General features: G+C 33.1%; 8 protein-coding genes across 8 annotated transcripts; 3 read left to right on the top strand and 5 right to left on the bottom strand.

Moving 5' to 3' along the window:
- Positions 1-36: 36 nt before the first annotated feature.
- On the bottom strand, positions 37-2,759 carry NAEGRDRAFT_52970 (uncharacterized protein; the record flags this gene model as incomplete). The annotated part of the gene is made up of 2 exons (XM_002671279.1): positions 37-477; positions 1,014-2,759. The coding sequence occupies 2 exons, from the start codon at positions 2,757-2,759 to the stop codon at positions 37-39; spliced, it is 2,187 nt and encodes a 728-aa protein (XP_002671325.1).
- A 227-nt stretch (positions 2,760-2,986) lies between these two features.
- NAEGRDRAFT_73651 (structural maintenance of chromosome 2) lies at positions 2,987-6,646 on the top strand (the record flags this gene model as incomplete). Its single annotated transcript, XM_002671329.1, has 2 exons — positions 2,987-4,970; positions 5,763-6,646. The coding sequence occupies 2 exons, from the start codon at positions 2,987-2,989 to the stop codon at positions 6,644-6,646; spliced, it is 2,868 nt and encodes a 955-aa protein (XP_002671375.1).
- Positions 6,647-6,805: 159 nt separating this feature from the next.
- On the bottom strand, positions 6,806-8,783 carry NAEGRDRAFT_81571 (uncharacterized protein). The gene has a single exon (XM_002671278.1). The coding sequence runs from the start codon at positions 8,621-8,623 to the stop codon at positions 6,827-6,829; it is 1,797 nt and encodes a 598-aa protein (XP_002671324.1). The 5' UTR covers positions 8,624-8,783; the 3' UTR covers positions 6,806-6,826.
- Positions 8,784-8,817: 34 nt separating this feature from the next.
- On the bottom strand, positions 8,818-10,416 carry NAEGRDRAFT_59479 (uncharacterized protein; the record flags this gene model as incomplete). The annotated part of the gene is made up of 1 exon (XM_002671277.1): positions 8,818-10,416. One exon carries the CDS (start codon positions 10,414-10,416, stop codon positions 8,833-8,835), a length of 1,584 nt encoding a protein of 527 aa, XP_002671323.1. The 3' UTR covers positions 8,818-8,832.
- A 1,014-nt stretch (positions 10,417-11,430) lies between these two features.
- NAEGRDRAFT_52966 (uncharacterized protein) lies at positions 11,431-12,372 on the top strand (the record flags this gene model as incomplete). The annotated part of the gene is made up of 1 exon (XM_002671328.1): positions 11,431-12,372. The coding sequence occupies one exon, from the start codon at positions 11,431-11,433 to the stop codon at positions 12,370-12,372; it is 942 nt and encodes a 313-aa protein (XP_002671374.1).
- Positions 12,373-13,954: 1,582 nt separating this feature from the next.
- Positions 13,955-15,990, bottom strand: NAEGRDRAFT_73647 (uncharacterized protein; the record flags this gene model as incomplete). The annotated part of the gene is made up of 2 exons (XM_002671276.1): positions 13,955-15,484; positions 15,529-15,990. The coding sequence occupies 2 exons, from the start codon at positions 15,988-15,990 to the stop codon at positions 13,955-13,957; spliced, it is 1,992 nt and encodes a 663-aa protein (XP_002671322.1).
- A 109-nt stretch (positions 15,991-16,099) lies between these two features.
- NAEGRDRAFT_73646 (uncharacterized protein) lies at positions 16,100-18,691 on the bottom strand (the record flags this gene model as incomplete). Its single annotated transcript, XM_002671275.1, has 1 exon — positions 16,100-18,691. One exon carries the CDS (start codon positions 18,689-18,691, stop codon positions 16,100-16,102), a length of 2,592 nt encoding a protein of 863 aa, XP_002671321.1.
- Positions 18,692-19,192: 501 nt separating this feature from the next.
- Positions 19,193-22,064, top strand: NAEGRDRAFT_59478 (rhoGEF domain-containing protein; the record flags this gene model as incomplete). The annotated part of the gene is made up of 1 exon (XM_002671327.1): positions 19,193-22,064. One exon carries the CDS (start codon positions 19,193-19,195, stop codon positions 21,995-21,997), a length of 2,805 nt encoding a protein of 934 aa, XP_002671373.1. The 3' UTR covers positions 21,998-22,064.
- Between the last annotated feature and the right edge of the window lie 101 nt (positions 22,065-22,165).

Raw genomic sequence — 22,165 nt, 5'->3', positions numbered from 1 at the left:
AAAAAATACTTCAATCTATCAATCGACTCAATGGAATTAGCATGTCCTGTCTCTGTATTCAAAGTTTTTTGCTAGCATTTCCAACATTTGCAACTCTTCATCCTCAACAAGAGTTTTGAGATAGTGGAAAAATCTTCTTCTACTAGCATTCTCCCTTCTTTGATTTTCAGAATTACACATTCCAAACAAATGGTGAATTATGTCAGTCATATTGCGTTGATACAGGTAATTGCTTGGGTGTAGGCACACATATTCTTGCCTATTGATTATGTGTTTCACTACCGTGTAGAGGAATGAGCGTGAAAGTTGAGATTTGAATTTGAGTAATTGATTTTTTGAAATTGTTCCATCGCTAGTTAAAGGAATGGAGGAGCAGTTGATGAAATCTATTGGTGATTTTTTCCAATTATCATCGCTAGGCGTAGCCTTCCCAAATAAATGAGTAGAAATGGCCAATATTTCAATTGTAGAGTATATCTTTCGAACGATAAAATAAAAACGAACAATTTAGTACATACCTTACATGATAATTCATTATTAATCCTTCTTAGTGTATCTGCCTCTGAGAGTGTTGATATAAAATTACTATTAACACGATCAAGATTATTCAAATAATTATAGAATGGGAGGTCAAGTTCACTCATTAGTTGAATGTCATCTTCTGCATGTCTAAACTTGTCAATAGTTCTCTCATAGTAAAGACTATCTAGACCTATAACTGTCTCTAGTAAGGATTTTGTAGATTTGAATTCCGAATGTGGGAGTGTTGGTGTTGAGTTGGTTTTGGAAAACCAAAAATGTAAATGTAATAAAATTTTCTTCAAATCTCCTCCAAAGAAAACCACCATAGGAAATAAATCTCTTTCTACATTAATTTTTATCCCTTCACAGAGCATTATGGAGCTAACATAAATACATACATCAAATATATATTTACAATGCTGATTAATTTTTTCAGTGGTGCATTTGATAAAAGGATCCCTGCAACAATAGTCGATTTTTTGCTTGCTTACAGAATTGAGTAAATCTTGTTCCTCCAAGTTATCTGATATTAAGATTATTGGGCGTTTTGTTGATTTTTCAAGCTTTTCAATGGCACTAATGAGTGATGGATATGATTCTTCTTGAAATTTCAAATCTGCATCTTCAAAAACAATAATTTTACCCATAGAGTTAATACCTTTTGATTGTGTTGTTTCTTTTAGTTCCATGATACTTTTGCTACTTCTGTCGCACGCAGAATTGACTTCCATTATTTCAAATCCAAGTTGAGTTGCTATTGCACATAGTGAACTACTCTTTCCAGACGTGGAACCATAAAGTATAATGGATTTTTCTAATTCGTCATCCTCATATTCTTCGTCTGTGAATAGGTCATCGTCGTTCTTTTTAGTTTTTCTTTTTTTAGAATTTGGTTCTTTTCTTTTGGATGTTTTTTTCAAAGATGGTGGTTTTTTCCACTTTTCCAACCATTCTCTTAGTTTTTGGTTTGAGTTTTCATTCTTTGTGATAATATGTTCATAGCAATTCGGCTTGTACTTGATTGACCATAAATCATCGAGAGTATCTTTCTTAGAAACTGTGCCATCCATACTATTAGTACTTTCTAATGAGGTTTCACGATCCAAATCAACTATTTTTGAACCAATCTCCCCTGATAATGAGAGATATTTTCTATCGAGTGATTTTTTCAGCAGTTGCTTTTCTTTTCTTTTAGACTCATTCCACATAGATTGAGGATAAACACTTTCGATAGATTCTTCCAGTAAATTCGTACAATATTCTTCAAATGCAAATCTTTCAGTAGAATGATTAAATCTCTCAGACTTGATATATTTTTCATTTTTTTTGAGATTTTCATTGTATTGTGTTAGTTTGTGTAAAATTGATGGTGTGTTTGGATGGTTTTCGTATGATTTCGAATATTCAACATCCTCAACAACGTCAGGTAAAAGTAAATCCTCAATATTCATTTTAGATTGCTGCTGATCATATTTAGGTAATTGAGAAAATCCTATATTTTGGCAGAAACCAAATTCTCTTAAACTGTCTGTTGTAATTTTGCATGACAAAGGTTCCACGCCTTGCCATGACTGAAAATCCACATCTTTTTGGGGTTTGGATTCTTTTTGGATTTCTTTTTTCTTCTCCTTACTAATTTTCATGAGAGGATGCTCTCCACCTTGAACGCAAAAAATAGAGTTGATTTCCTTTCTTTTTTCCTGTGTTTTTTGCTGCTCAGTAAGTGTTTCCATTTCTTTCTTTCTTTGTCTTTGCTCTTTTGTTAAAAAAATAGATGCAACTGATCCAATTATTTCATCAGTTTGCTTTCCCTTTGTTGAGATAAAATGGGACTCATCTACATCAACAACTTCTTCACAATTATCATTCGTTCTCTTCCTTTTTACTGATTCTGTTTTCTTTTTTTTAGAGGATTTAGTGTCGTCTTTCATTTTGAGAGTTTTTACAGATTTTGGTGTTTTGGGAGAGGATTGTTTTTGTTTGATTGTTAATGTTGCCTTTGGTTGTGTTAGATCAACTGTTTGCGAAGAAGTGATAGGGGATTCTGTCAGTTGTTTTGCTACATTTTCTTGTTCGCAGTCATCATTTATGTTTTCAATATTGTTCACAGTTATTGGTGGCGATAACACATCTCCGATTTTTTCATCAACAACTTTTAAATTTAGAGCCTTCTTGTTGGAGAGAGTAGCTTGCTTTTTAGGTGTTCGAGTGGATGCAGACTTTCCACTGGATGGCATTTTTTTTGAATTTAATAAACTAATTATAAAACGGATGGAATTGGAGGGAAGAAGAAACAAATTGATGAAATTTCCTAATAAAATTATCCATGTGTTATTGTTGTGCCAAGAGTATTACAAATAATATTTTACTACAAATTAATTGGTTTTGTTGCATAAATTTTCAAAGTTAACCTTCCCGCCATTTTTTATTATTTGGAAAGTTAAAAATTAAAAAAAAAGTAACAATGTACATCAAAGAAGTTTATATTGATGGTTTCAAATCATATGCTTCTCGTACGGTGTTGAATGGTTTTGATAAATCTTTTAACGCCATCACTGGTTTGAATGGTTCCGGAAAATCGAATATTCTTGATGCTATTTGTTTTGTTCTTGGTATTTCCAATCTTTCTCAAGTGAGAGCAAACAACCTCACCGAGCTAATTTACAAACAAGGACAAGCAGGAATAACAAAAGCAAGTGTTAGTGTAGTATTCGATAATTCGGATAGTGCAAATTCTCCCGTAGGATATGAAGATCAATCAACAATAACTGTTCAAAGACAAATAATGATAGGAGGTAAAAACAAATATATGATCAACGGTCGTAATGCTCAACTGAATAGAGTGCAAAATTTGTTTCACTCTGTTCAACTCAATGTAAATAACCCACACTTTCTTATTATGCAAGGGAGAATCACCAAAGTATTAAATATGAAACCAATAGAAATTCTTGGTATGATAGAAGAAGCTTCAGGAACAAGAATGTTTGAGCTAAAGAAAAGTAGTGCCCAAAAAACCATCATTAAAAAGGATAAGAAACTAGAAGAAATTGAAAGAATCCTATCAGAAGAAATTACACCAAAATTAGAAAAATTAAAGAGTGAAAGAGCAAAATGCTTACAACATGAAACTGCATTAGTACAGCTAAAGAATTTAGAAAGATATTATACAGCATACGAGTACTATTCACACAAGAACCAATTGAAAAAACTTGAAAAAGAAGAAAAGACGCTTAAAGATAAAATTGAGGGGGTCAGAGAACAAATCGAAAAGTATATCACCGAAGAAGATGAAATCCAAAAAAAGATAGACTCTATGAAGAATCAAAAACAAAATAGAATGAAACAAGATTTAAATACTTTACACAACTCTTTATCTTCCATCAATAAGGATTTGAGTAAAAGGAAACCAGAATTGGAGAGTAAAATTAAAGAACTAAACAGAGAAAACGAAAAGTTGAACGAATTGGAGAAGCAATTAGAAGAAGAGACTGCATCAAGAGAGGTATTGTCGAAAAAGCATGCAGAAGCCAAAATTAAATCAGAAGAATTGAAAAAGAAGATGGAAGATTGTACTAATAGAATGGAAAATTTGAAAAAGCAACAAGAGGCAGTCTCTGCAGGTATTGCTGTCAATGTTAACGATGGTAACGGCAAAACTCTTACAGAACAAATAATGGACTGTGAAAAACAAATTACCTCCTTGAAAGTTAAAATTAATCAAAACACTGTTACACTCACTTATTTAAAAAAGGGTCTAGAAGAAAAGACATCGTTGCTTAAAACTCAATCCAATGAAGATACTAACATCAAGCAACATTTACAACAACTGAATGAGAGTTTGGAAGAAATTAAAAAAAAATTGGAAGATTTAAACTTTAATGAAATAATATACAAGCAGACTGAAGAAGAAATTGAACAAATAGAAACAAAGATTCAAGAAAAGAAAAATGAAATTGTAAAATTGAAAAGTGAATTATCACATATTTATATTGACTACAACAAGAAACATATTTCTGGTGAAGTAATGGGAATTATTGCAAATTTATTTAGGGCAAAGGAAAAAAAACACATTTGTGCACTTGAAGTATGTGCCAGTGCAAAACTTGGTCAATTAGTAGTAGATAATCAACAAACAGCAAAAGATGTTATCAAAAAAGGTGATTTAAATAGACGTGTTACAACTGTACCTCTGAATACCATTTCTTACAGCAGAAAGTTTGAAAAAAGTGAAATCTTAGCTCTTGCTGAGAAACGTGGTGCTCAACTTGCTTTAAATTTAATAAGCTACGACAAGAAGGTAGAAAACGCAATGAAATATTGTTTTGGTAATACTCTAGTTGCTGAAAATATGGAGACAGCCAAGCAAGTTGCTTTTGATCAACACATACTTGCCAAAACTGTAACATGGGATGGTGACGTTTTTGAACCTGCAGGAACATTAACCGGAGGTGCAAGAAAATTCAACATAGATCAATCCACACTTAATAGAGTCGAGAAATTGCTATCATTAGAGGAGGAAATCAATACACTGGACAAAAAGAAGCAACAACTAGAATCTAAAATAGATAAAAATAAGAGAGAAAAGTATTATTCTCTTAAGGATGAATTATCAATGAAACAGAGAGAGTATACCAATACTGAAAAAAGAATTAGTTATAAGAGCTTTAATGAAACCAAGAAATTAATTGAAAACATCAAAAGTGAAATTGAGTCATTGCAACAGAATCAAGAGTCTTGTAGTGATGAATTAAAGACAAGAGAAAAAGATAAAATGGAACTAGAAAAACAACAAGAAGCTTTCAGTAAACTTGGTAACGATGAAGAATCTCGTAAGAAACACAATTTGGAAAATATAGAGACTAATATTAAAAGAGCCAAATCAGATTTTGCTAATTACAAGCAATCATTGAAACAGATAGAAGCAGATAAGATTGCTCACCGATTACAACAAACAGAAAAAGACATACTCGAATTGGAGAATCAAAGAGATGAGAAGAAGAAGTCAGTATCCATCCTTGAACAAGAAAACAAGGAGCTCCAGAATAATGTAACTTTACTAGAACAAGACTTAAAAGAGAATAATATCAAACTAAATGAATCCACAGCCACCCTCTCAAAGTCAGATGAAGAGATAAACAAACTCCATACCAAGAAGGAAGACATTTCTAAGAAATCACATGAGGCCAAGCTCTCAATCAAAAGCTTAGAACATCAGTTATCCAATTTGACAAAATCCCAAGAGACGCATTCATCAGAAATGAAGAAGCTTTTAACTGCGAATAAGTGGATAAAGAAGGAAGAAGAAAGTTTCAATGAGGAAGGAAGTGAATTTCATTTTAGTAAGGATAAGGAAACACTACCAGCTTGTAAGCAAAGATTGGCCGAAATGAAAGAATCTTGTGAAAATCTCTCAAAGACCATAAACAAAAAGGCTATGGCACTTTATGAAAAAACAGAGGATGAATATACAGAACTAGTGAAAAAAAAGGATATTGTGGAAGCAGATAAGAAAAAAATTGGGGAAGTTATTGAGGAATTAGATGAAAAGAAAAAGAAAACTATAGAGGATACTTGGAAGAAAGTTGATGAATATTTCAGATCAATATTTTCAATGCTTTTGGTTGGTGCCTCAGCCAAATTAGAACCTCCATCTGATGCAGTTAATGGACCTCTTGACGGTTTGGAGGTAAAAGTGGCTTTTAATGGTGCATGGAAAGAGTCTCTAACAGAGTTGAGTGGTGGGCAGAGATCTCTTCTTGCCCTATCACTTATTTTATCTTTGCTTAGATTTAAACCAGCTCCTGTTTATATTTTGGATGAAATAGATGCTGCCTTGGATCCCTCTCATACCCAGAACATTGGTAGAATGCTCAAGCAACATTTTACAAATTCTCAATTTATTGTTGTTTCTCTCAAGGAAGGAATGTTTCAAAATGCTAATGTGCTTTTCAAGACCAAGTTTGTTAATGGCTCTTCAACTGTTGCTCGAGTAACGAATCACACTTCAGCAGTAGAGGAAGAAGAAACCTCTGCTGCTTCTTCGTATACTCCTGCTCCCCAATTGGTGGGTAAAAGAGGAACAAAACGAAAGCACAATCTGGCTGATGATGATGAAGAAGAATAAACAAAGTTCTCATGTCATTTTACTGTATCATACCCAAACAGAAACGCTTCAATTTCAAAACTAATCAATTGAAAAGGCTTTTCAGTAATCTCAATCAAGCCAACCGAGTTTACAATTGTAACAGATTTTGTAAAGTAACAGAATTGAATTTTTGATTCAACTAAAAAACCACTAATAAACCTATTTATTCTTTGAAAAGAGTTTAACAAAATCGTACAAACTGTCAGCTTCACCTGGCACAAACTTTTGACGAGATGGAAGGAATTTAATGTACCAGAAAATGTTGACGCATCTCTTCCAACCAAGGAAAGGAATACCAAGAGTACCTTTACTATCCTCAATAACAGGGAAGCTTCTCGTTAAATAATTAGGGTACTGCTTTGCAGCTTTCATCATGAGTGGATAATGTTCACCAAAGTATTTATGGTCAGTTTCAGTAAATGGTCTAATTTTGTAAATACCATTTGGATCTGTGTCAACCTTTCCATCATAATTTGGAATTAAAATATTATCATACTCTGGTTGTTTTTCCAAGCTAAGCTTTTTTGAATAAGTTATATTTTCCTCTGGAATATTCATTTTGTTATATTGGAAAATTTGAATGAAAAATCTATTATCCCACACAATGCCCTTATCAGTGAATCTAATGGTTGTGTGATTCTTTTTTCTTCTGAGAGGACCAGTATCACGAATAACATAGAGAACCTTCTTATCAGGAACCAATAAGCAACCACCAAGAGAACGTTTCGTTGATGGTAAATATCTGACAACATTCTTAATAGAACCCAATGTTACTGGAAATTCTCTATTTGTAACGTATTGTATTAATGAATTGAGAGCATTTGAAGCAACAAACTCGGCAGTCTTTTCAAGACTGTAGAAATAAATTCCAGCAAAACCCAATTCATCATCAAACCTCACATACCTATTATAAAAGTTAAGTGATTCACGAAGCATAATGTGACGAATGGCACCCAATGTCAATAAGAAATTATAAAAATTACTAGGTGATACTCCAGACTGATATAAAAGTCCCAACCTAGATCTAATAATTGATCTGAATTCTCTTTCATCACTATTTTTTGGATCTTCAACCCATTTGATATTGTATTGAGTACAAACTGCTTTAAGTTCATTACAATCAAATACCAAGCCAGGTCTTGCAAGCATTATTGTGGCATCTGCTACACAATATGAGTAAATCAAAGGTATACCATTAAGGCCATTAATTCCACTCGAAAAGGCAACTCTATGAATCATGGTTTCGATATTGTCTTGTTTGTGGTGACCTGAAATGAGAAGATCAATTTTTTGAGAAACACATTCACTTGACATAATTAATTGTCTCTTCAATCTAGCAATTCTTTGTTGTTTTTTTTGGTTATCTGGCCATAAGCATTGGAAGCAAAATACGTTTTTGTACCCTACTGTTTTTGTTAACACTTCATGAACATATAACATTTCATGTTCTGATTCTTCTCTGATTTGATGGTCAACAATCAAAGCAACCACTTCCATATCGATACCTTTTTTTTGTTTCAAATAGTCTGCCCACTTTTTAACAAGAATAGCAGTACCCATAGAATCACCTCCTCCACTCACAGCTACACCAACTTTAGTGACAGTGGTACCTCTTTGAAGAACTCTAGCATTGATTTTATCAAGAACAGCAAAATACTCGTGATGGTTAATAGGTGAAACGAGTGGTTTAGTAGAGTTGGTTGATTGTGTTGTTTTCAAATCGAATGGATATTGTGTTATTATTGTTGGAGGGTTCATTACATCACTGTATTTTTGTTTTAAAGTTGAAACTTCTTCTTCAGTGAGTCTTCGGAAGTGTTTGTCTTTTTCAAGATATGTTGTATAGGAAACACCATTAGTATCATTGCCCAATCTGGAAACATAGTTTGACCTCGAACTAGATTCATCAGAACCTCTAGAATCACCAAAGAGGGAAAGTTTTAAATCCTCATCCATTTCATCACTTTCAATAATATCATTCTCTTTGTTAAATACTCCTGAGTTTGAACTAAAAGTTTTAAAATTATTTAAACTACTAATGCCACATAATTTTGGTCCTTTGTTATATTGATGACGAAGAACCTTAGATTGGAGCAGTACACTTTTTGCGAGTTTCTTCATTTTTTTTAATGATTTTGCGCAAAAATATTAAAAAATTAAATACTTTATCTTCGAAGTAATTGATCCATTTCATTAATGATGTCTTGAAGTTTTTGTTTGTGATCTTGTACTATATCTCCAAGACTAGCAATAGCAGCATTAGCTCTTTGTTTTTGAATATCATTTTTAGCTTTTCCTATATTGGTTTGCACCAGTTTGATTTTTGACTCGTTTTCAAAAATAATTCTTTCACAGGACTCTTTTTTCATAATTAATTCTTGATATTGAGGAGTTGTGCGAACATCTACTGATGGTTGGGGAGCTGCTGATACCTCATCAAACATATCATTGTCATCTGATTCATCTTCTGAACTTGAGTCTTCATCTTTCATTTCCTGATCAGAAATTTGGCTTGGTGTTGGATTTTGTTTCAAAGACTGTTTGCTCATTGTAGAAATTTGAGATTCTCCTCCATCAGACATGTTATCTTCACTCATATATGTAGGGTTATGTTTAGGAATGTTTGGAGTGTTCGAGAATGGTGTAAAGCCTAGTGGATTAGAGCTTCCTTGACTGAGTGGTGTTGAAGATCCTAGATTGTTGGTACCATTGTCACCATTTACACTATCTACATCTTTTCTGTTAGCACTCAATTCATCAAAAAGGTTGTCAGAATCATCAGAGTCTTCGTCTGATTCACTCGAATCAGATGAAGATGAGCTACTCATTTCCTCGTGCAAAGCTGCTAATCTCTCTTGCTCTGAAGCATATTCTACAAACTCAATCTTTACTTTTGTTGGATCCTCTTCTTCCAACATTTGAATATATTTTTCCTTGAGTTTTTTAATGTCTTTTCTAGTAATTTCCAATTTTTGAGAATTCCAATGTCTTAAAACTCTTTCCATCGGAGAAGTAAGACCATCTTCAAAGAGGTAGCTTGTTAACAAGTCCTTAGTTTTTCTCTTTTTCGAATCATGATGATGATGATGGTGGGTTTTGTTATTCGAATTCTTTTGATAACATTTGTTTCTTTTAACTCTTGACTTTTGAATATCAGCTTCCAAATCAGATGGTTTTTGTACAAGGATCATTTGGCTGACATCTCCACATTTGTAATATGTTTGGCAATCAATAGATTTATATGCCTCTACATGTGTTGGCATATCTACTAGTACACAAGGAAGAATTTTGTCACCAAATTGAAACCTTCCTCTTCTATTCTTATCAATACCATACTCGATATCACTTAGGTACCCATTAGCTAGGTCTTCTTTTCTTGCAGTGTTAACTTTAACATCTTCTTCTGTCAATCTAGCTGCTTGCAGGAATTGTAAAACATCCACATCGTCACCAAATTTGATGCTCATATCCAATCCTACTCGTTGAGCTTTCTCTGATGATGATTTACTTTCTTTACGAATACGTTCCCGGATTTTTTCTGCGATGTCTTCGGGAACTCTCAAGACGAATTGTTTTTCTTCAAAATCGTCATCATTATCCTTTGACGTTGTTGTAGTATTTGGTGTGCTTTTAGTTTTACTTGAGGAAGATGATTTTTTAGATTCTGATTTGTCTTTTGATTCCTTCTTTTTTGAAGAGGACGAGTCTTTCTTTTTTCTGTCCTTTCCTTCTGTTGATGAAGAAGGCATTTTTTTCTTGTTGGAAAATGCTATTATTAGATTGTTTTTATACGCCAAAAAAAGTGAAATTGGTGAAACAATGGCATGCCAGAACCTTTTACTGTAGTAAGATTGTTAAAAACTTGTAAAATAAATATTAATAAAATTACAACGCCACATGCACGGTATACTGGTATGTATTTTAGAATAAAAAAATAATATAAATAAAATAAAAATGAGTCTATCAAGACAACTCAATTCTTTTGTTAGGTAAGGAATAAATTGTAATACTAAAAATAAAGGAGTGTTTATTAAATTGTATTACAATTTTTAGATATCATGAGTGGGCCTATCAACGTGTTGTAAATGAAATCCGAAACGAAAAGAATGATACTAATTTGTGGAAACAACCAATTCAAGGACTTTTCTTTAAAAATGTGCATTCAGTGTTAACTCATTGCTTGTTAGCGGAACTGTTATGGTTTGATAGAGTTGTTTCTGGTTTAAAATATACACCATCTTCATCACCAGAACAACAACCCAATGAGGATCCAATGATAGAAATTTCAACTCAAAATTACACACTCAAATTTACTAGAGATGAATTACACAAATTTTGGGGTAACGATCAAGCTAATGAGTGGACAAGTGTTGTGGAAGATACTGAAGTGGTTTGTCAATTATTATTAAAGCAATGTGAGAGGTGGAAAGAATTTGTTGAATCAATATTGACTAATTATGAACCAAAAGTATTCGAATCAATGAAAATACACTATTTTTCTACGACTAATGAGTTGATGGAACAATATCTCTCCGATTCTCTGTTTCATGTTTTTAATCATGCAACCCATCACAGAGGACAATTGAGTGTTGGTTTTTTCGCAATAACAAAAAAGACTCTCGAATTAGATTATACATACTTTTTAAATCAATAAGAAGAAATTAACTTGGTTATTAATAATAAAAATTTTAATTATAAATAATTAAAAATACTTTTCGGAATAGTCTGTTTAATTAGTTTTTTTACATTTAAATACAAAAAAAATGTCGTCAGTTAAAGAACTTGAAGCACTCCATGAACAGGAATTGCAAAATCTGGCAGAAGAAAAAGCTAAAGAGTTTGAAAAAATTGCCAACTCTGGTGCTGCAACAAAGAAAAAGTTTGAAAACAAGTGGAAGGAAAAGTTGAAGGAAGTGGAACAACGTCATGAGACAGAACTATGGGAAGCTAAAATGTCTTCCACTGTTGATGATGAAGAGGATGAAAAAGAATCAACACCTAAACAAACAATATCCAAAGACGGGGAGGAAAAGAAGAAGGCAGAACAACGAAAGTTGAAAAATGCTAAAAAAAAACAAAAAAAAGTACAAAAACAAACAGATGCCAGACAACAGGCACATCAAGAATTTATGGATAGTGGAGGTGTAACACAGAGAGATGTTGAGATTGAAAGAATCAAACAATATTTGGAACCAAATCAAAGTATTTTTGAAATTGATTCCGACGGTCATTGTTTATATAGATCTCTTGCTGATCAATTAAATACCAATTTGAATAATTCATTCACCAAACAATTATTGGAAAGAGCTAATAGTGAGCTATCTGAAAAAAATAAGAGAGAGCTAAAAAGTTTAACCACTTCTAATGGACTTTTTACATATCTTCATTTGAGAAGTTTGATTGCTAACCAATTGAGGAGAAAATCTGATGAATATTTTCCATTTGTTATGGATGTTTGTGAAACTATGGATGAATATGCGAACATTGTAGAATCTAGTAGTGAATGGGGAGGACAAGTGGAAATTCAAGCTTTTCTTGACTTGTGTGGTAAACAATTCATTTTAAAAATTGTGCAAGATAGTGGAATTGTACTTATGGGAGACAATTCAATGACACCTCACCCAAGCAGCTCCATCCTTTTTGTATCCTATCACAAGAGATATTATGCCTTGGGTGAACATTACAATAGCATTAAGACAATATAAAATTTATTTCAAATAATTATACCACTTCTTGCCGAGAGTAGTAAGGATAAGAGGATTCAAGTGAAGTATTCTCTGATGAGATTATTTCATGGCTTGTTTCGGCTTCCATTTGAAGCTCGAGTACTGAATGACTAGGTTCTCCAACTAACTCATTAGGTTGCATGGCATCAATTTGAGCAATAGAGTACTTCTTATTTAGAGCCACTTGACTAAAAGGTACTTTATAAAAGAGAGTTTCTTTTAGGTTTGAAAGCAAGCCTTTGCTGAATGGATTTCCTGTCTTGTTGTAAACTCTATTGATCTTTTTGAATTTGCAAATTAGAATGGAAATGAATAAACTTACATTTTCGTATGTTGTCTGGTTTGTGAATGATAGATAGGTATGAAAACAACCTAATGAACCAACAGATAGACTCATTATGGCAGCAAAAACAACAATCAAAAATCTAAAATATTAGAATTATGTTATCTTTGACTCTCAACTTACGAAACTGGGGAAGACATGAGGCAAAGTAAGACTGCCTTTTGGACTGTTTCATTACTATATTCCAAATTAGAACTCTCTCGAGTTGCGAAGAAGACAAATAAAATAATTTCAATTAAACTAGCTACTCCTGCATATACTATTCCACTTGTCAAAAAGAATAAAAATCCGTAAAAGTATTTGTAATTTCGTTCTCCAATACAAGTTCCAGTCCAAGGGCAGTGATGATCAAATCTAGAAACTATTTTTGTCTAATTATCCATTTTTCTATTACTTACCACAACTATTGCATCTTCTGCAATGACTAGCTCTTGGCAATCTAAATATTTTACAAGTTTTGCAATATTTCAGCTTGATTTGACAACCATTAAAAGTAATTATTTTAAATTCTGGAACACTAGAGTGTTCCTCCTTATTTCCTCCAAGTGGGTCCTCATCACTCATTTCCTCATCACTCAGACCATCTTTTTCAGTGCCATCATCTTCATCACCTTCCGTAGAGTGAAGAGTCGATTCTTCTATAGATGACATGACAGCTCCCTCCTTTCTTCTTAATTTTCTCAATAGTTTTCTATCGTGTTTGAATTTTTCTTGATAAACTTGGCTTGATTTAGGTAAATAACCTGGATCAATGGTTCCAACTTTATACAAATAAAAAACAATTAATAAAAAGAGAATTAATCCTATCAATGTAATTGGTATTCCTGCGAAAATACTAATAAATCTAAAATAATCCACACAACTAGATAATTTGTTATTCGGAAATCATTACATATATGTTTTTCAAAATATTAAAAACGTACACAAACGAAAAAAAACCAATAGAAGGAATTAATATCAAGAGCCAAGAAATTGCGTAATTCAGTTGATCTTTTCCATTAACAATTCTTCCGTTGCATCCTATTGGATTATTTCCTGGCCAGAATTTAAAATGTGGTATCGGAATTTGTGGATCCACATTCAGGTAATCCAACCTAATATCATTCGATTTTTTTATTTTTCCTCTCTTGCAAAGTGTGCCTTCACAACAACACCCACTTTTCTCCATTTTTTAAATTATGATTATCCATTAAAGAGTACATTGTAAAGTTTCACTTTTTAAATTATTTCTGCGACTGGTCCAACCCTTTCTCTAGCCTTAATGTTTCCTAACATGCTTGCTTTTCTGAGTAGTGTTGTTGCTTCTTCCTTCTTGTTTCTTCTTTCATAAATGGCTGCCAAGTTGAACATTCCATTATCTGAACCAAGATTAGATGCTTTTCTGAACCATAGAACTGCCTTTTCTTCATCCTTTTCAACGCCACTACTTCCATCCTCATACATTATTCCCAAATTGTTGCATGCATCTGCATCTCCATTGAGAGCAGCTTTGTAGTAAAACGAGGCAGCTTCTTTTCTATTGGAAGGTATTGCTTCTCCAACACCAGAATACAAAATATCACCCACAAGTTTCTGAGCTTTATGGTGGCCCAAGTTGGCTGCTCGATATAAAAACTTTAAGGATAGGCTTGGTTCTGCATTTACACCTAGTCCTATCCTGTATACATTTCCAATATTGTACATGGCATCAATGCTTCCTCTATCAGCAGCTTGATGGAGAAGCTCTAATGCTTCGTCATATTGCTTTTGAAGCAGCTTGATGTATCCCAGATTGTTAAGTGCATTTATGTTTCCCAGTTTCGAGGACTTTTCATAGCAAAGAGTGGCCTTAGCATAATCTCTAACTACTCCCTTTCCTTCTTCGTAGGCAATTCCAAGATTATTTAAAGCATAGACATTACCTCTGTCTGCACTTAATGTAAACAGTTCAACTGCCTTATCTGGGTTTTCTTCAATACCTAATCCTTTGTAAAACATGACACCTAGTTCATTTTGTGCTTTGGCATAATTTCTTTCACAAGCTTTTCTCAATAACCAAGCAGCCTTTTGTTCATTCTTTTCAACCCCATTTCCATGGAGGAGCAGTGATGCATAATTTGTCATTCCATCCAAGTGTGCCATATGTGTAGCTCTTAGATAGAATTTTGCAGCAAAAGTTGGATTCTCCTCCACCACAAACCCTTTTTCATAAAAGATACCCATTTGATTTAGAGAATCTGGATAATCTTGGGCTGCTGATTTTAGAGTCCATTTTACACCTTGTCTTGTATCTTTTTCAACACCAACCCCTTCAATTAGCATTGTTCCCACCACATATTGGGATCGAGCTTCTCCCAAACGTGCCGCATGAAGATATAATCTAAAAGCCATTTCAAAATTCTGAGTTACACCATGACCAATATAAAATCTATCAGCTGCTAATGCTAAATTGTTCTTGTCATCCATATCGAAAATATCTATATCTGGATATCCAGACACAATTCCTAATTTATGCACATTTGAATAAGCTGATTGAGCTTTGAAATAGGTTATACTAACACCAAGTATGGTTGTAACATTGTCCAATTCTTCGGTTAATTTTTTAGCTTTTTTCGAAAATCTCATATCAATGAACCATTTACATCTTTGAATTTTTGATAGCAAAGAGAAAACCTTTGTCAGGTGTTGATACAGTAATTGAAGAGCCTTCCCTATTTGTTTGTCATTGGATTGTTTAATAAGTTCCTTTCCCCAGTGAATTATTTCATCCTTAATATGCAAAAATGTAAAAAAAGTTCAATTATAAATCTTACCTCAATATTTAAAAGTCTAACATGAATGATAGATCCATTCTTTTTTAATTTTGTTTCCTTGATTGTGTCACTCAAAGCAACAATCTTCTTTATAAATTCCATCAATTCGTCAAATGTAATAATACTACTTCCAAGAAGAGGTGAGTTAGTTTTCAAGCTTAAATCCTTTTCCTTCAATTTTTGTTGTTGTTGAATGACCAAGAATTGTTGAGATGCATTTGAGGGTGATGGTGATGAATTATTAATACTGGTACTAATGTTCAAATGATTCTTTCTTGAAGGTGATGTGGGTGGTAATTGATTTAATTGATTGGAGGATTTTTGAGGGGGAGTGATAATTGTACTCTCATTATTTAAGCTTGTTGGAGGTGAATGCATGATATTCTTATCCTCTCGGAAAGAAACCATCATTTTCCCTTTTTCTTGTTGATCCTTAGCACGAACATCCCTTTCCGAAATCATGTTGTCTGTTTTTTTTAACGGTAATTACTCTGTTGCAACACAGCGGGTGGCGGGTTATTATTTTAAATATCTTAATGTCCCATGATTAATAAATGTAAAAGTTTGAAGTTTATTGTTGGGGTTTCCAAAATATTGTTCCATCTGATACTGTAAATCCTTTCTTTGCAAGTGCTTCCTCATTGTCTAGGAAAGTGGAAATGTCAAATATTCTATTCTTGGCCACCTCATTTTTGAATTCCTTAATTGAGATTGATAATTCTTCTTCTTCCTCATCTTCATCAGCCATGGAAGAAATTTTTGTTTTAACCATTTCATTGAGAATATGCAGTAATAATTGGTGATCATCGGTTGGGGATTGAAGATATCTTTTGAACTTTCTCTTAAGAGAACCAGCTACAGAGTATTTTTGTGTAGAAATAAAGCTTTCAAGCATTACAGAGATGGCAGTATTCACGTCACTATCATTAACGGTGGATCTGAGATGCATTTTAGCACTAGCCTCAGACATTCTGATAATAGACTCCAAATGTCTTGCTGTAATTGTTAAACCACTACCTTCCTCAGAGTGTTTTCTCAGTTCAGAATAAAATTTGGTCAATCTTTCCTTGTTTATACCAGATAGGTTCGGTCTTATTCTCTTGGCCATCATTAAATATTTTTTAAACATATCCTGTGGTATTCCTTCCTTATTGAAAAGAAAATCTTCTTCTGTTGCTTCATTCTTTTCTTCTAATAGCTCTCTACGTGCTGCTTCTTGTTCTTGAACCTTTCGTAACAGGGTTTGTTTAGGATGACTATTGAAATGACTATTTACAACAAATTTAGCAAGATTTTCATCTATCTTTTCATCGACAGTATCTCTTACAATAAATAAAATATCAAAACGTGATAAAATTGGTTCTGAAAGTTCCACATTTTGATGGAATGTTTTAGAGGGATCATATCTGCCTCTAATTGGATTGGCTGCAGCAATAACTGCACATCTTGCTTGAAGAGTAGTTACAATACCAGCTTTTGAAATTGAAATACTTTGTTGTTCCATAGCTTCGTGTATAGAAGTTCTGTCCTGATCGTTCATTTTATCAAATTCGTCAATCATACATACTCCCTCATCTGCCAACACTAAAGCACCTCCTTCCAAAGTCCATTCTCCATTAATTGGATCTTTTTTAACAGATGCAGTTAAACCAACTGCAGAAGAACCTTTACCAGTTGTAAAAACTGCTCTGGTTGCTGTCTTTTCGATGTATTTAAGGATTTGAGATTTTGCTGTACCTGGATCACCTAATAGTAAAACATTGATATCACCTCTTGTAGTATGTTCTTCAGATACTCTTCTTACACCTCCAAATAAAGATAAAGCTATACCCTTCTTAATATCTTCATGTCCAAAAATTGAAGGTGCTATTGATTTGATAATCTTTTCCTGAATATGTGGATTTTTTGCTAATTGTTGAATCTTTCTTTCATCTTCTTTGGTGATGGCTTCACTTCGTTTGTCGAATATTTTCTCCACATAGTTGGCTTCTATTATTGTGGCAAACACTGGGAATCCTTGTTTCACATTGAGGAATGCATCATAATTTTGTTTATAAACTCCTGTGACAATAACTTCCTCTCCAGGTCTGGTGCAATCAATCAAGTCATCAACAAGAATCACATCTTTGGATCTTGGTATTCTACCTGCTGGAACTGTTCCAGGAGGCTCTTGAATTGTTATCTTTTGGTAATTAGAATAAATAGTTTTAGCTTCATTAATAATGAAACAGTTTTTTCCAGCACAACCAGGACAGCTAGAAGGTTTAGAAACATCTGATGCATTTCTCACTATTATTGGACTCAAGCTTTCTCCACATTTAACACAATCATACTTTACAAATTTAAGTTGAGGAAACATGGCAGTTCTTCTTGTCACTACTCCTCTTACAGATATCAACTGATTTAAACTGGAATGTCTCAAATCACGAATTGATTCCACAGTTGGCAAGTTTTTGATTCTGATATGAAAATCATCTCCCACATAATTCGGATATTGTAATTCTACAATTCTATTTACAGCTTCTTCCATTAATTCAATGGTAGCATCAGGTAAATCTGTCAATAATAAAAGTAGATGAGGAGCAACTGAAAGATCAGTGAAATTGACAACTATCGATTTCTTATTATTAGCTACAGCATGTTTGATGGCTTCCATATAAACTTCTCTTTTTTCCTCTGTGAAAAACCTTCTAAAACCCTTTAATATGAGAGCTCTTGTTCTCTCCATAGCAATTTTTTCTCTAATGTCACCTGTAAAAATCTCATCAAACGAAGTTTGTCCATCATCTTCTTCGTCCTCTTCAAAGGAATGAGATTCATCTGTATTGTCATCTCCCAATAAATGTAGAATTGCATCATCGGAAGAAGGCAAACTCTTACGTTTGTTTTCACTCCGTCTAATGGCTTGATCTATTTCATCCTCTTCTTCTTCATCTCTAGAATTCATTAAATTTTCAACGTTCAAACGATCATGATAGCTCATAGGATGGTATGTAGTATTGTCAATATATTGCTCATCATAAAAGTCTTCTTCTGTTGGTCCTTTTGTATAGTCCTCCTCTAATACGTCATCCGCAAATAAATCTTCACCTTCCTCCTCCTCTTCATCAAATGGAATTTCCTCTTCGTACTCTTGTGTTTCAACATCTTCTGGCGGATTCATTTTTTGGTTTATTTTTTTTAAATTTATGGCGCGGTTGTTAAAATTGGCGGGATTCCTCTTGAAGTTACCTAAAAATACTTTAAAAAAATGGATGGTCAAGCCAACTATTTTAATATCACTTCATCAACACCTCTTGATGATCATCAAGAAAAACTGACACAAGTAATTTCGGTTCTCTCTGAGAACATTTCCGAAATAATCACTTCAGCGAATACCACAACACCAAATACTTCAAACTTTCCGTACTTGATATTAACATTTTTTGGGCGAATAGCTTCGGATATCGTTATTCTTTGTTTAATAATTGCAGCAATACTCATAATATGTCCAACACTCATCAAGCCACTTCAATACGCTCTTCAATCGATAGTCATTACATTTAAAACGAACATTATTACATTTTTAAATTTGGTACAACTTTTAGATGAGTCTTACAACACAAACATATCTCACCCTTCTAAAACACAAGCATCCAAATCACAACAAACCTATAATTTCAACATGCTCAAAAATAATACCAGCTCATCCAATCTTTCCAGAAAAAAAGTAAGATTTGAAATTAGTACACAAATAGATGAATTGGATTTTGAAACATTAGAAATGAGGAACGGTCCTTTTGGTAATCCGAGAAGATCAATCAGGAAAGATTTTGATACCACTGATTCAGTCAACCAAACTGATGATGATCATTATTCAGTGCCCAGACCATACGAATTTGTAAACTCAATCAACACATCAACTGTACCAAGAGCATTAAAACAATATAAAACAAATAAGAAGGAACAAAAAAAGCAAAGAATGTATATTAACAAAAATAAGTATGATATTACGGATACTAAAGAATTAAGAGAAATGTATAAAGAATTGAAGCAACCAGTAGAAGAAGAAAAATTAGATACGATTCCAGAAGTGGCAAAGACTGAAAAATCAGAATTTAAAAATTCTGACAATGATTTAATAGATGGAGGTAAAAATACTTGGAAAAGATTATCCATCAGTTATGGCAACTTGACAGCAAATGTAGATGACTTTGATAGCACAGCAACTGATAGTATAAATTATTCTGATAGTGAATCTGATTCTGACACAGAAACACAGATAGTAAACTATGGGGAATCTGAGACTGCAAATGAGGAGGCAAATAAGGAATCTAGGAGACCAAGTTCTGGAGATTTAGATTACAAACAGCTGGCAGCTGAGTCTCACTCTATTGACCAACCTATTGCTGTTCACAAAAATCTTAAACAAATATTTGATGGAATAACTGATAGGGAAGGAGCATTCAGACAAAATCACAATCCAACCCCAATAAGTTCTAAAACACAAGCTGTTTACTTTCGATACAACATACTCTCACAAGTTCCTATACAATCCCTCGTGGAAGGAGGAAATATTACACTTCTGGATATTTCGAATAACTACATATCTTCCATACCTACCTGGTTTGCAACTACTTTAAAGTCATTGACTTATTTATTTTTACCATATAATTATCTTTATGAATTACCTGAAAACTTTTGTGAAATGAAAAAGTTAAAAGAATTAGATTTAAGTAACAATAATTTTGAATATGTACCGGGATGTATTCTCAAGCTTCCAAATATTTTAACATTGGACCTCAGTGGAAATTCACTTCTTATTTTCCCTAATGATATATCACTACTTAAAAATACGTTAACGGATCTGAATATTTCAGGAAATGAACTTAGAGAGGTTCCTGACGATATAAGACAACTTAAGAAGTTGAAATATTTCAAGTACAATGATAATGATTTATTCTACTATACAACTTCCCTTATACTTTCCAAATTGAACACTGAGGAAGATTTGCGTATTAAATCAAAAAATAGAAGAAAGTCTGTAAAAGCTACCAATTATCTATTTGGAGGAGGTGTTAGTGAGAGTTTAGGCGAAGAAGATAGCCCAGAAATTAAGAAAATCAATGAACAATATCAAAAGAACATACCTAACCGACAAGTTTTACTATTGCAATTATTAAATAGTGAAACAGAATATATAAGCCATATGAATGTATTTAATGATATACTTTTCGAACCTTTACTTGATATTTGTAAGAATAGAAATGAATTCAATATTTCAAATTCAGAGAGAGATTGTGTACTTCCTTCAGTTATTCTAGACATAATAGGAAATGCTAGAGGATTATATATTGACCTCAAATCAAAGCTTTTACCACTGACACAAGCACGATCTATGAAAAATGAGGATTCCATAGAAATTTCAAAAGTTTTCGAAACTCGTTTGGAAGAATTTAGACAATTATATGTTAAGTATCCAAGTGTTTACGAAAATGCAGCAGCAGTATTAAACAAACTGAGAAAAACAAATGAAGAATTTGACAAGTATATCAAACTAAGAAAGAGGTTACCAATTTGTAGTGGACATATCTATGATGCATACCTTCTTCTTCCTGTAACTAGATTATTCATTTACCTAAAGTTTTTACAAAAGATATTGAGATATACACCAGATTCTCATCCAGATTTTAAAAACCTTAGAATTGTTGTAAGAGAACTTAGACATATAGTACAAGAGCAAGAGGAATACATTTATAGAATTAATAACAAATATAAGGTATTGGAAATTGAAAAAAAACTAAAGATGAACGAATCCTTACTCAAGCCAGGTAGATTCTTTTTGAAAGAGGGTAGATTGATTCTAGGTCAAAACAAGGGCATCAACAACTTTAAGAAAGATGTAATGAACAAGCTGTATAATAAGGGAACTATATCTGAAATAAGAGGACAAGTTACACCTTATTGGGATGCTGTAAAAAACAAAACAATTGAAGACCTTTTAGAACTTAGATTTACAGAACTTTATGTCCAAGTTTATTTAATGAGTGACGTTGTTATAATTAAGGAAACAAACTTTGTACAGAAACTAGTCTCCAGATTCAACCTCTATCCTTTGAAGGGTGCCTCTGTTGTAATGGGTACTGATGAAGCTGCGTTCGAAATGGACCAATTATCTCCTGGAAGAGATTTTCCTCCAATTGAAATAGACCAAAGTATAGCAGATAAGGAAGAAAAAGAAAAATGGAGTATTAATGATAAGTATAAAGGAGAACGCCAGTTTACACTCATCATTAATACCCCATCTAAACGAATTCCGCTTGGCTTTATTTGTGAGACCAAAGAAGAATGCTTGGACTGGTTTAAGGAAATCGAAAAGGCTCTTACTATTATCAATAATGACTCGGCCACACAACCAACAGAAGAAAAGACCTTTGAAGAGGAATATGAGATTGTAGAGCCATTTACAAATTATTCTAGCAAATATTGATGGATCCTTTACCCACTACAAACTATCCCGCCATTTTCAAGTACAAACCAACACCAAAAAAATAAATAGATTTGATGATTAATGTGGCTCAAGCCAAAAACAACAGCAGCCCACTAGTTCCGAACTTATCTAATGATAACAATAATTCTATGGAAGGATTTAGATCGT

Source organism: Naegleria gruberi (assembly GCF_000004985.1).
Source record: "Naegleria gruberi genomic scaffold NAEGRscaffold_62, whole genome shotgun sequence".
Classification (NCBI taxonomy): domain Eukaryota; phylum Heterolobosea; class Eutetramitea; order Acrasida; family Naegleriidae; genus Naegleria; species Naegleria gruberi.
Note: the sequence above shows the minus strand (reverse complement) of the source record. Positions and strands in the feature narration are given on the sequence as shown.